The sequence below is a fragment of the Podarcis melisellensis genome, assembly GCF_964234715.1.
Source record: "Podarcis melisellensis genome assembly, chromosome: 5".
Lineage (NCBI taxonomy): Eukaryota > Metazoa > Chordata > Lepidosauria > Squamata > Lacertidae > Podarcis > Podarcis melisellensis.
The window spans coordinates 79,655,758-79,669,933 of NC_138537.1; the positions used below are offsets into that span (position 1 = coordinate 79,655,758).

The 14,176-nt window shown below is 42.8% G+C and overlaps 1 protein-coding gene across 7 annotated transcripts in view; it reads left to right on the forward strand.

Annotated features, from left to right (window-relative positions):
• RASGEF1A (RasGEF domain family member 1A) overlaps positions 1–14,176 on the forward strand; it is a 237,947-nt gene that overhangs the window by 200,270 nt on the left and 23,501 nt on the right. For 6 of the 7 annotated variants that reach the window (XM_081913704.1, XM_081913701.1, XM_081913705.1 and 3 more), the window contains exons 2-3: positions 715–894; positions 13,146–13,274. In XM_081913704.1, the coding sequence (XP_081769830.1) occupies positions 721–894; positions 13,146–13,274 (303 nt within the window). In that variant the 5' untranslated portion in view covers positions 715–720. Of the gene's footprint in view, positions 1–28; positions 167–714; positions 895–13,145; positions 13,275–14,176 lie in introns of those variants that run through there. The other variant, XM_081913706.1, reaches the window with a different exon arrangement.

Sequence of the window (14,176 nt, forward strand, 5' to 3'; positions counted from 1 at the left end):
CCCATTTTTTGAAGTCTTTACTTACAAAGTTTAAACCCAGGAGTGAGGAGCTTCCAGATTTGCTGGACGAAGCGCCCACCAACCATGACCACTGATCACTTGGGCTGAGGCTATTGAGGATTAAGTTGAACAACCCTTGGAAGGGTACAGGTCCCCAACTCCTGTTGTAAGGCAACTCACTTCCACCATGTGTTTAATTTGTGGGTTTTTCATTGGAATATTTTAATTGTGAATCTTAAGCTTCTCTTTTAATAGTTGCTTGTTTTCATAGAAATCCTTATGAACAGTTTTTAAGACTGATTGTTTGGTTTACTCCTTTGTAAGAATGTGTCCTCGAGGTTGTCTTCAAACACTCTTATTGTGAGACACAAATGTCATCCTGCTAGCCAGCGCACAATGTAGGCCTATCAATGCGTATTTAATTTAACAACAAAGCCAGACAAAAGGCTTCGTGCACACTTGGGCACGTTGGGACTGCAAATTCCTCTTCCAAAGTTCATGCTATGTTATGTGCAATACAAAAAAAGCAGTCTGACCCTATGAAGAGTTGGCCAGAGGTCTAAGCCGAATAATTGTAGTGGACTTAAGCAGGCCTAATGTTGCACAGGATCAGGCTGATATTTCTTCAAAACATGGGAAAGCACCAATGAGACACATGAAAAAGCCGCTGTATATGGCTCACATCGCTTCCATTTTCTCCCTCCACTTTTGCAGGAAACTATGCCCCAGACACCAATATTTTCCAGCATGCTTGGTTCCGGATGTAGTGGGCAGGTGCAGCCAGATACAGGAGAGAGGAGTGGAGATCCTGTTTATCAAGATGGGAGTCTCATCTCTGGATCACTAGAGGCCCTGATTGAGCGCCTAGTACCCACCACAGACTATTATCCAGATGTAAGTAAATGGTTGGAGTTTTCCTTATTTTTTGCCACTGTTTTCATGGCCTGGGGACTTGAGGGTATGCAGAGCTGCTGGAGGAGAACTGAATTCATCCTTGGTGTTTATAAGTTTATAACACTTTCCTAGGATTTTTAGTTAGCAACTGGTTGGTTGGTTGAAGCAGCTTTTCCCATGGAAACATGATGAGCGTATTTGCACAATACAATTAAATTTCTTAAAAAGTCATTTTCTCTCCCTAAGGAGCTTTGTGATCTGTAGTTTGGGGGGAGGGGGAGGGGGGAATCTCCTCCCTCTGACCAGATGCTGTTCTCAGCATTATCCAAGCTAAGGATCCTAGTGGAGAAAGCCATGTAAAAAAAAGAAGAACTTGTATAAAATCAGTAGAACTTTGCTGTGCAGATATGGCCTAGATACTTTTGTTTGGTTGTTGAACTGTCAGCTTTCTCACTTTGCTGGTCAGATCGTTGTTAGTATACACTGCATTTCGAATTTTCAAGCTTTTATTATTTGGATTTGGACTGGGGGGACCTTGACTCAAAGCTCACTTGGTAGCCTTAGGCTAGTCACTCTCTCTTTGTTAACTGGCTTCATAGGGTTATTTTGAGGAGAAACTATACCAACCTGAGTTACTTGGATTAGAGGAAATTCATGAAACTAAATATAAATAGCAAAACAAATGCAGATTTGCTGCATCCTGTGTTTTAAAAATGCACTTTCTGAGTATACACCTTCGTAAATTCCTAAAGACAGCATGCTTATTGCCAGACCTCAGGAAAATGATTTGATCGTGCCGTTTCAACAATGAGGGGCTTATCTCACACAAAAATTAAGTGAATAATTTTTCATCTGAGGTGTGTTAGAAAGTATCCACCCTTAAACTGGGATGACGTTTGGCAGTGGCTTAAGCCTCTTGGTTTGCATACTGCTCTGAATGTTGAGTATTTAAGTACAGTCATAAATTGGTTTTCAAATGTCTTGTGATTCAAATGTTTTGGCTCCCGAATGCCGCAAACCCGGAAGTGAGTGTTCCAGTATGCGAACTTTTTTTGGAAGCTGAATGTCCGTCGTGGCTTCTGTGGCTTTTGGTTGAGTGCAGGAAGCTCCTGCAGCCAATCGGAAGCTGCGCCTTGGGTTTTCGAACGTTTTCGGAAGTTGAACAAACTTCCGGAACAGATTCAGTTTGAGAACCAAGGCATGACTGTTCATGCATGCTAAGAATGGGACAAAATGAAATGTCAAGTAACATGATTATTGTTATATCTCAGAGGCCCCTGATTTCAGGGGCAAGCTGCATTATCACCTTTTAAAATAATCTCCTCATATTCTCCTCTTGCTGCTCCCACAATCAAATCTGCCAATTTGTGTACCTCTTGAAGGAGGAGAATGTCTGATATACTCAACTTTAGTCACATGATAAAAAGTTATTGAGTCCTGCCAGCCTATTAAACCAGTTATGCTGATCTGTAATTGCATTGCACCTAGTAGACAGGCAGTTCCCATGTATGTGTAAACCCTGGAAGGTTGCTTCTAAATAGTTTCCTCTATTCTTTCCTGACCTTTTAAATGCATACAGCACAACATGCATGTTTGATCTTTCCTTTATGATGCTGGGGGGGGGGGCATATTTATACTTCTATGTATCTATTAATTAGGGGCAAACTCTGAAGGTTGAAGGATTCCAAATATGAACACCAGCTTAAAAACAAACAAGCCAAAAACGTGTCACATTTAAATTGGGACCAGCTTGAAACTGCATTTGTCTCCTGCTCCTGGCACTAGCCAGCTCTCCCCTGCTGGTTTCCTCTTTTTCCAAACAAAAAGTAATAGTTAATTTTGGTAAGAGAAGGGATAACCAGATGTGTGGTCTGTCCTTAGCTGGAAATTATGCCATCCCACCCAAGTATATGCAGGAGTTTTCTATGCCTCCTGAATTGAATCAGGAGACAGAGAAAAGCATAATCACAGTGGTCTTTGGCTATCATTTTCTGCCAAGGACTGTGAGATTTGCAGTTTTATCTTTCAAATCAATTCAAGAAGAAGGGGGAATTGCACAGTCTGCAGCAAGAAAATACAATATTTCAATAGTGGCCCATATATTGCACAATCCTTGCCTTTTGGTGCCATTATCCAGGTTATACCCAAGACTGGTGTGCCATTCTTGCCCATTTCATAGTGTCATGGAGTTGGAAATAACAATGAGGATCATCTAGTCAAGCCCCCTGCAATGCGAGAATAGGCAGCTGTCGCTTACCGGGATCGAACCTGCAACCTTGGCATTATCAGCACCACACTCTAACCAAGGGAGCTATCCAGCTGTCTCCTTACACTACTGACATAATTAACAATGGAAACAAAAGTTGCCTTTATGCAGTCTTTGCGCAGATTAAATTCTGGGGCCATGTTAGCACACCATTTTAACGACCAGCTACTTCCTCACCATTCCCAAGCAGAAATTGTCCCATGCCCATGTCTCGAACTGGATACAAATTCCAGAAAGGCACAAAAAGGTCACTTGGAGTGTAACAAGTTTTCCCCCCATCTTCTTCTGGCCACGCTGGAGGGTAACAGGAAAACTGCAAGGGTGGTTAGGGGCGGGGAGAGAAGAGGTACACACAGTTCCATAGAGGATTCTGTGCATACAGGACTTCATTTGCCTAGTACCCAGGAAAATATGCGTACTCGCAAGACTTCAGCTTTCTGGAGGTTAGGAACGGAATGTCCTTAGCTGCAACCCTTGATGCCCATTGCAAGCAAACATTTCAGAAAAATATTCAGACAAAACATTCTGGATTGAACAGAATGAGCTGAAGGGGAAAATATTTTTCTTCTTCTTCCTCAGAAGTTATCACTGCATTCCTGGTCCTTAAGTAACAGTTACTATTTTAGTCTTCCCTTTTACATGTTCTCTTCCTGTTCTCCTCCACCCCTCCTTCAATTAAGCGTGTCTCTTAGCAACAAGTTTAGAAGCTATAGGAATCCACTTCGACCTTTTCAGTTTCAAGGCCCCAAACCTTCTTTTGTATCATCTCAAATTGAGCCAAGGGTTCATGGTTTTCCCCTTCTCCCAAATTCTCTCCAGCTGCTGGAAACTAAATGGGGTGTAATTTTCAACCCCAAAGATTCCACGGCCTCATTTTGTTTGCACAACCATGGTGGCACAGAAAAAATATCATGATAGTTGCTTGTGGCCTCCATGCATGTTGGTGCTGCATCTGAATAGTCCCTTAGAGGATTGGCTGGTGCTACCATCTAGCATTAACTGGGTCCTGTGTCTAAAAATTGGAACATTTGTCCGTATCTGCCCAGGATGATGTTTTGGTTGACACTGATTGTTGTCAGTGGTTGGTGAATGTTTGGAATGGTCTCATCTGTGTAAAACTCCCCACACATAGAAAACAAGCCTTTTTGGCGGGGCAGGGTGGGGAAGTTGAACTATCTCTCTGACTTTCAGCATTTCTGCATGCATGCATGGGTTTTTTGGCTTTTCATACGAGACAACAATTCTGCCTTACTGCCTGGGACCTGCAACTTTGTAAAGCCTCATTTAGCGTGCTTCAACACTGTTGCCATATTTGGGTGGGATTCAGGTTACACTATTAATGTTGACTTGGGGCTCCTGTGCAACAAACCTCTGACCCCACCCCACCCCACCGATTGGATTTTAATGATAAGGAAAGTGGCAAGAATTACTGGAAAGTTGGAATAAGATTTGCTTTGCTTAACCTCTTCACAAACAAATCAGAATGAATGCTCCATAAACAGCCAACGTCTAACATGACTGCAAACCTTGTGCAAACAAATCAGGATGAATGCTCAGTAATGAACAGGTCATCTGGATCCAACTTTCATTTCAGTCCTCTTTCTAGAAGTCTATGAATCTATTTAAAAAGGAAACTGCTTCTTGAGGCAACATAAGCAGTTTTGAGCGGGGGCAGGGGGGACTTTCAGCTGCAAATTTACTTGCAAACTTGATCGCTTCCCTCATTTTTTCCCATCCTAAGAATCAAATCAGTGTAGGTTGTTTTTAGAAGAGAATCCAACTTGTTTTTCAGCTCTCACCCTTTCTAAGTTCATAAATCATTACTCAAGAGCTGGCTCAAGTCTGTCCTTTTTAAGGAAAGCACACGCAGAGGAATGCAGTACGTTAAGTGTTCTCTTGCTGTAATATGCATTTTGCAGTGTTTTTAAAAAATGACATTCAAATTACATTAATCACAGGCCACTAAAATAAGCTCATCAGCTGCTTCCCTCCAACTCACTGTGCGCAGACTTCCATCCAGAACAAATTGTTCACTCCTGAACCACTCTCACAAAAATGGAGTTGGCAGTAGGGCTGGGCACACACGCCTCCATTCTGAAATGGATCTGGGCCCCCAAAACAGCTGTGGGGTGGGAGAGAAAACCTTAATGTTTTCTTAAAGTTTTAAACCCTAACCAAAAGGGGGCAAGGGAGAAAGGAGGCACTTTGTCTGCCCCCTCTCCCTCTGACCCCACTGCAAGCCTCTTGGGATGTTGTTTGCCAGCACATTCCCCGCAGGGAACATACTGGTGAAGGAGACCCCCGCAGCCAGCAGGACTGAGCCCTCTGCCCACTGGGATTTAACCAAATCTGGTGCACATTCCTAGTTTGCAGTGTCCACTCTAGGCTTGGCTGATGTAGTGATACATCACCCTGGACCAGTATGAGGGCCAGAGCACGATGGCTGCTTCACCCAGTGGTATTTCGTGGGTGAAGCATCTGCCACTCCTGAGTACCTCTTCTCCTGTAAACACATTTTAACAAGGGTGTGGGGGGAGGTCTTTGGGATCAGGGCTTCTGTTGGGTGCAGACTGGGGGATTCAGATGCTGGTTTGGGCCCCCAGTTGCCTAACCCTCCTGTAAAGGAATACTGGATTATCTAAGGGCAAAGTACCCTCCCACACCCTAATTACCCACACTTCCAGCATGTCTGCCTGCAGCATTGGCATAATGAGTGATAGTGTATTTGGGGCCACCTCACTGTAGACATTTAAAAGCCATTACCGGGATTGCAAGTGGGCTGATTTTCTTATTTTACAGGGCTCTAGAACAGAACGTCTCAAATCACCTTCCCAGACACGGTTGCCTGCCTACACACAGCAGTATATGAGATTGGGGTCAGGTAGGCACAGGTTTGGACACACTCCCACATGAAATGCAATCAAAGATTTTGTGAAAGTTAGACCCACCCACCCCTCAGTGTCTTAAACGGTTTCCCTGGTTTCCTTTTAACATATGGAAACCTATTCAAAACGTTAGGGACACTGTGTGTGCCAACCTTTTCAGAGAAGTGTCTCGCTCCAGACTGTGTGTGGGAGGGCTCAGCTGTAAAGTATTCCCCACATAAAAGCCTCTCTGCACATTGGAAGTTAACACATTAAGGAAAAGACATTGAATTTTGGGGTGCTTTCCAGGCATTGCTCCCTACCAAGCATTCTGAGCAGGCGCATCAGATTGCACCCAATTTATATTTGGTATAATTGACTTTCTTTCAAGGAGCTCAGTGCGGAATTTCTGCTTCACAACAACAGTGCCAGGAAGGTTTTGCTAAGAGATATTGGACTTGTCCCTGCACAACCCCACAAGTTTCAGAGCCAAATGGGAATTGGAACCCAAGTTTCTCATATCTAACCCGACATTCTGGCTCATAAACCTGTGACTATTTGCATGGAGGCTGTTTCCCCCCCCCCCCTCTGCAGAAGTGTTTAGTCCTGGTTTTCCCCAGGTATTTCCCCATCTTCTGAACACTGGGGAAATGCCACATAGGCCTCTGTAGTTTCTTGTTTTGCAAACCTTTTGTCCACGAGAAACAAAACATGTTGGTCTCAAATGCAGAACCACTCCCAGAGACAGTGAAACCTCTGGCCTACACAAACAGTAATTGAGGCTGAAAAATTGTTACTAGACTAGACTTGTGCTATTTTAGACTGCAGGTGATAATAAGGGACGGAGTATGTTTGAATGGTTTCTCCCACAACACACATACCCTGCACATTAGACACTAACCTGTAGAAGCAAAGGTTAGGCTAGAATCATTCTCCCAGATGTGCAAGATCTCTTGCGGCATTATGAAGAAAACAGTGCAAACATATGGCAGGAGAGCAGCAGGTGGAAGTATATTAGAACAGCGTAGCCGCTTTGACCATTCTTCTCACCTAACAACTTGCGGAAGGTAACTCTCTGCAGAGAGTCAACAAAGACCCCCTGCATTTCTTAGAATGGAATATTCCTTCCAAACCTAGTAATATGGGTTGTGTTTGTTTGGGATTTATATCTTCTGAATGTACAGTGTAAAAAATAAATTAAAAAACCCACACACAATTTGAACTTTCTCTGCAAACACGATGGCTAATAATATAAACAAAGTTTTAAAACGTAAAGGTATTAAAATATTTTCATGATTCCCTAGTGAACCTGGGAGTCTGATGCCTTAGACAACCTTCTTGATTGTGATAAATGGAGAAATTGGTGGCCCTGTCTGTATTGACAGCCTTTGTTATTCATGGCTCCCATCCCACAGCCTTTGAAAAGCCAGCATTCGGACTGGAGTTATCTCAGCTTTAGACAGCAATTTCCTGCTTTATGCAGACTGTTCAGAATAGAGTCCCAAACTAGAATTAGTGCAGGGGACTGAATTATAACATGCTGTCCTCAGAAGAATGTGGCCTAGCTTGTTGGAAGAAGGGTCACTGACAGGGCAGAGCTGCTTACATGTCAGATTCTTTGCACTGACACATGTAGCAAAAACTTCTGCATGACATACACCAACACCACTGTTACCGGTTTTCTCCAGTAGAGTGCGGGGGGAATTTATTCAGTTTTCCAAGATAATCCTCTTTCAGTTCTTCCTAACTTCAAGAGTTGGAATGGAGGTGGCACAAAGCAGCAGGCAATTGGCACGCTACCATGAAGGACTATAGCCACACCTGTCCATTTTCCCTTTCATTCCCTCCAACGTTTGACAGATGGAAACGAGGAACAGTCTTGCAGCACCCTTATTTGCAGATCAAGGAAGAGCCTAAGGCTCTTTTCCCCCACTCAGATTTTGCCGAAGACTTTCCATCACAATGCTGCATCCATTAACTCCGCAGCAGCCTGCCTGTCTTGCCCTGGCTTCAGAAGCAGGATATAATAATAATTTATTGTTTATACCCCACCCATCTGGCTGAGCTTCCCAGCCACTCTATAGCTAACCAACTACAACAATTTCCTCTTAAAAACAAACAAACGTGAGAATGTTTAATCGCTCAGCGAAACTGGTTGTGCTCATTGCATAATAGCAGCAAAAGGAAAGATGTTGGTCTTTCAGTATCATAATATGTTGGTTTGGAGACAGGAGATGGGAGTGGAAATAACTGAGGCCCATGTATGTGTGGTTGCAAACATGTGCTCTAGAATAAAAATGCATCTGCCCAAGCTCTTCCCAGCTCCACCTCAGGGTTTCAAGGGCAAAACATGGGAGATATAAACAGCCTCCTGATCGTTTGTTGCTGTTTACAGAGAAGCAGCCTTGGAAGCTGCAGTTGTGAGCTGAAGAGGGGGCAGCTTAACCTTTCCTGCTCAAAATCAGTCCCACACCAAGTTGTTGTCTTGCTCCCTGGGCGAAATATATGGAGTCCCCACATCTTCTCCTCTGCAGAAAGTAAAACAGTCCCTGGAGGTTATTTCTAAGCAACCAGCAGCAGAGGAGAAAGGCTTAAGTACCCCTGCCCCAGCTTTTCCTCTGCTCACACAGCTGCTCTTCAGTTTTGCGTTAAAAGTCAGCAAACTGCTCACAATATTCTTGTGAAATACTCAGTTTGGGTTTAGGTTGCACATGCTCAGGAGCAGGGTGGGAGACAGAGGGATGAAAGGCAAGGAACTCCAGTCAACATATATGTACACGAGTAACAACGTTTTAAATAAGCACCCCCAGAATCTCCCTCAAAGACAATTACGGACTATGGGTTGGTTCCAGACTGTTAGTTGAACCTAGGCCTCACTGGGACAGATTAGACAAGACGCGAGGCCCATTGGTTTCAGTGGGAACTAAGTTTGACTAACTTGGTGTGCGTTCCAACCTAATGTTTTACCAATGACAACCATAACACAGATACCATCTCTGATAAATTCTTGTTGGAATCCTATGCCATCACAGAGAAAGTAAATCTACTGCATACAAGAGAAACAGGGAACATCTGGCCCTCTTTGATGTTGCTGGACTTTTAGCTGCCTCATCCTTGATCTCTGGCCACTCTGTTCAGAGAACATGGAACAAGAACTCAACATGGGGGTGCTATCTTCAAGTTCATGTTCTGTAATGTTTGCTTCAATTTACATTGTGTCCTGAAATCATTGCAATGTGTGATTTTGTCCCACCAAGCAATGATATAAAGTGAGGTGGGGGGAATGCTCGTTGTAATGTCAGGGTAGGTGTTCACTTGAACTAGAAGCTTGGGGGATACAATTCAAACTGCAGGGCCATCTTCTTTGTATATTACATCCAGTTCTGCACTTAGTACAGCTTGCCGGCAAAGGAAGGAGAACAGGCGAACAGGAAAATGTGTGAAGCGTTTATCACTTGCAAACACACAACTGTACCCTCTTGTCCTGTCACTGTCAGCTGAGTCAATAATTTGTCACAGCAAGCTTGGCTATCTTTGTGTGAGCAGACAGATTGGAGAATGAGTCTTTTTTCCTGCTTTGGTCAAAGGTTTTTGACTTATCAGAACTTGAAACTGTGCATTAAATAACAAGAATGAATTGATAACCTTCCACCAAAGAAACAGATGTCAGCTGCTACCCCCCCCCCAAAAAAGATACCAAACTTGCTTAACAAGCTTAGCTCCATTTTACAGGTGGTTCTCAAATATCAGCAAAGGAAATCAATGACATTTCTTTATTATTATTATTTATATCATAAGATCTCAGGACGATTCACAGAATAAAATACAGGATAAAAACAAGTAAATAAGTGAAAACAAAACAGCAAGACAATAGCTCCCCCTTCCCATAGACACATTTAAATGGCTGTAGAATATTAATCAACCAAAGGCCTAGTTGAAGGGGAACATTTTCGCCTGGCACCTAAAAATATATAATGAAGGAGCCAGGCGAACCTCCCTGGGGAGAGCATTCCACAAATGGGGAGCCATTACAGAGAAGGCCCATTCTCATGTTGCCACCCTCCAGACCACACGTGGAAGGGCCTCAGATGATGGACGCAGAGTATTGCGGTCCTGAGCCGTCACTTCAAACATAAAATTAAGATTTCCAAATATTATAGAAACATCCCCCCCCCCCAAGTCAGCAACAAGCATCAGAAAACAGCAATGACTGTAGTGAAGAACTTAAGATAAAGATGTTCCTAAGGAGCAATCCCGTGAGCTGAAATACACGTGAGAGAGGCAACAGCCCACACTTACTCTCTCTAAATGGCTGAATCCCACACAGAAGTGGGAACATCTGCAGAGAACATTTAGAGAAGCAAGATGATGTGATTATATCCCATACCACTTCTGCTTCCACTTGGGAACAGTTGTGGGTTCCTGGCCACATAGAAGCTGTAAGGGCATATATGAACTAGGCCTAAATCAAGGGGGTGGGGAACTACAGCAGTCTGTTGTTTTTTTAAGGTTAAAGTCATAGCATAACTGGACATAGGTCGTTTGTCTCCCAAACTAAACAGGCACTCTGAGCATCATGAAACCCAGTGCACATAGCCTTCTCCAACCTCATATTAATGTTCTATCAGTCATGCTTCCTTCGTGCTCCACTCCCTTCTACTGTGATGAGTTCCAGACCTCTGAACATATGTTGCCCCAGCTATTGATAATTCATCTGTCCTCAAGCGAGTTTAAGATCTTAGTAATTCTTCCATAGATCATAAGTTCTGCATTAACATGATGGATTCACTCAGCTGGCATTAAAATGTAATGTATGATGGGGTTTTCTATAAAAATAAATGGTCATATATTTTGCGAATGTTAGCTGCTCATCTCTGGCAATAAGATGGAGAGAGGGGAAGAAAAGCGTTATATTCTGTTCTGCAGATTTAAGGAGATTCATCTACTTCTGTTCTAGTACTCAGCTGCTGTTAAAAGAGGTGGGAGAAAAATACACTATGTGACTGGTACACACTGTGGGCTGATACATAAAATATGTAGGATTTTCAAAGGGAACATTTCAACATTACCTTAACTATCTTCAAAGACTGTGGCCTAATCACAGATGCAGACTTGTATGAATCATGGATCCTGCAGCCACCACCCAAATAGTTGGCTTGACCGCCATAGCCTTGAAGGAAAAAAACACAAAAAACCCTACAGGATTTATTTGCGTATTATCAGACCCATGCACATTGTCTCTAGTGATTTAATTGACAGGTAGGGCACTTCCAAATGGCTGCTGTTTTCAGGTGGTATTCAATAGCATACTGACACATTCAGGTTGTACAGTTAAAGCTGGTATGGAGATTTTGTGTGACAAAACTGCTTTCCACAAAGATTGGACTTTTGCAGTAAGGAGAATGATGGGAAAATAAATATTGGAAAGTGTGGGATAAAACTTGCTTGATGCGAAGTCAGCTAACCTCTTCACAAACAAATCAGGATGAATTCTTAATAAGCAGTCATCTGTAAGGGGTCTTAGATAAGGTTGCCATATTTAAAAAGGTGAAAATCCGGACACAAAAGTTGTTGAGCTTTCAGCTACTTCACTGCCCGGATGTATGGCAACCCTACCTTAGATATTACGTCTCAAACAAGAAGATAAGGTGATGCTGAGGCAAGGCAGTTAGACATGATCTACTGCCTGCCACACCATGTATTTTCAAGCATATTTTTCTTGGACAGCTAGGATTTTCCTATTGCAGTCCAAAGGCAAAAATATGAAAACAGAAACCTCTTGCATACAATAATTATATTAAAGTCTTTGCACAATGAATTCAGTTATCTTCTGCTTTCTGGCACTACAACAACTTTGAGAGAATGAATCACAGTCAGTAAAAATAAAATATCCCTTGGTGGTCTTGTGGCTTTGACCATAGGACAAGCAGGGAGAGAGAGAAATCTTTATTCACTGACAGATGGAGAGTCAAGGGAAGCATAGAGGTTGAGGGGTCTGGAGAATGGAGAGTATTTGACCTTGTCAAGCAATGGTACTGGTACACAGTACTAGGCAATTTGGTAGAGATTGCTCACAAATTATACATGTCTATCTACTGTACTGTTGGCAAGCTGTGCTATGTACCGGTATGTTGTCTATGCGATGAAATGTTCAGATTAAATTCAGAGTTGAGAGTGTACGCCAGATCCTTCCAGCCTAAGTCTGCAATTCTAAGCCCATTTATAAACCCCATTGAATTCAATAGGACTTCTGAGTAGACCAGGTTAAACTGCATTGGTACTAACTACATGGTAAGTTACTTGTGGGGGAAGGGATTACTCTGGGAATCCTATGCCTGATTAGAATTAAGTGCCATTGATTCTTAACATTTTCACAACGATTCCAGGAACAAAGATCCATATTCCTCTTAGAAGGAAGTCCATACTCCTTACAGTGTATGTGCAGACTAAGAGGGAACTGTAAACACAAATTATTACACAGAACAAAGACTGCAACTCTAAACTAGAAGTTTTGACTTACTTACATCAAGCTTGGTTCACACATGCATGGTTACTACTTGTTGCATGTGGAAGTGGAGTGATCTAACACTACGGACAGAAGCAGAAAATTATTTACATTTGCAGGCCTCCTCGGGCATTAAAAATGTGTACAATGAACACATACAGAAGGGGCCAAGCATGCAGGAGGGTCTAATGAAACACACAGGTTACGGCAGTGCCACTACTACTGTGCAATCATTGTACCTGCTTTGAACACCTTGTAGTTCTTTTTATTATCATCATTATTATTTATATATCGCCTTTTGCCCAGACCAGGACTCAAATCTTACATGGATTTTCTTGCAACCAAGAAAAATCACACCATCTGTAGAAAAATGTAGTTATCTGCGTATGTAAATACGTGGTGCGGGCCTTACTTCCAAGTAAACTGTGGTTAAGATCTGCTGGTATGAATTTCTGAGAACATAGTTATATGTTAGTATGAAACTCAAAAGCTTAGTCTATTTTGGCTGGTGGTTGTCAAAATGATACCAGTTACTGTATCTGATTAGATTCTAACCCTGAGAAGAAGACATTCACAATCCCTTTTTTTTATTCTTTTCCTTGTCTTTCCAACACAGAGGACATATATCTTTACCTTCCTACTGAGTTCCCGAGTCTTCATTCACCCCCATGAACTCCTAGCTAAAGTGGGGCAAATCTGCCTTAAACAGAAGCAGCAACTGGAGACTGGAGTTGACGCAGACAAGGTATGTGAAATACAAAGCTTCTCACTGGTTTAGAAGCAATGTATTTTTGTTTCTTCTCTCCCTGAAATCTCTACATCCTCTTGTCAAACAGGTTCTTCCAACTAACAGATACAATCTCCTAGTCACCAGCTGTACCCTTTTGCTAACCTGTTTGTTTTTGCACGTGCTGTATATACTCAGTAATACGAACTTTACTGCCACTTGTACTTACTGGAACTGGCACAGTGTTCTTGTTGTGGGTAGGAGAACTGAATCTCATAGCTGTTTTCGTGCGCTGAGCAACCGCGTTGGCTGTTTTGCACAGCAATGCTGCCAGGGTAATTGCATTTACATCGTGATAAGCACGGCTGTGTAAGTCTTCCTTGAAACAAACACCTGTAAATTTCACCTTAGCAGCCATTACTGAACGTACCTAGGCATCATCTGAGTCAAATGTTAAAACCAACAAAACATTATCTGTGTGAGACTTTACAGAGACAGCCTCACGTGCAAGGTGCCTACGACTGCAGCAATAGATTCTGGGCATGCTAATGCTACACATGTAGGAAACACACTGCAATTTATACCTAGCAACAGCCATTAATTTATCTTATGCCAGTCTGTTGCTAAAGATCAGGAGTGGGACCTGTTAGGAAAATGAACGGGGGATTGGGAGAGTTGCTAGACTGGGACAGCTCAGTCAGTAGAGCATGAGACTCTTACTCTCAGGCTCGTGGTTTCGAGCCCCACATTGGGCAGAATATTCCCGTATTGCAGTGGGTTTGACTACATGAACCCTCGTGGTCCCTTCCAGCTCTACAATTCTCTGATTCTATGAACTAGCATTGATTATTATAACTCCCGGTTCCACTTACCATTCACTGTCCTGCCTCGCCCCTCACCAAGCCCATTGGGCACCACTG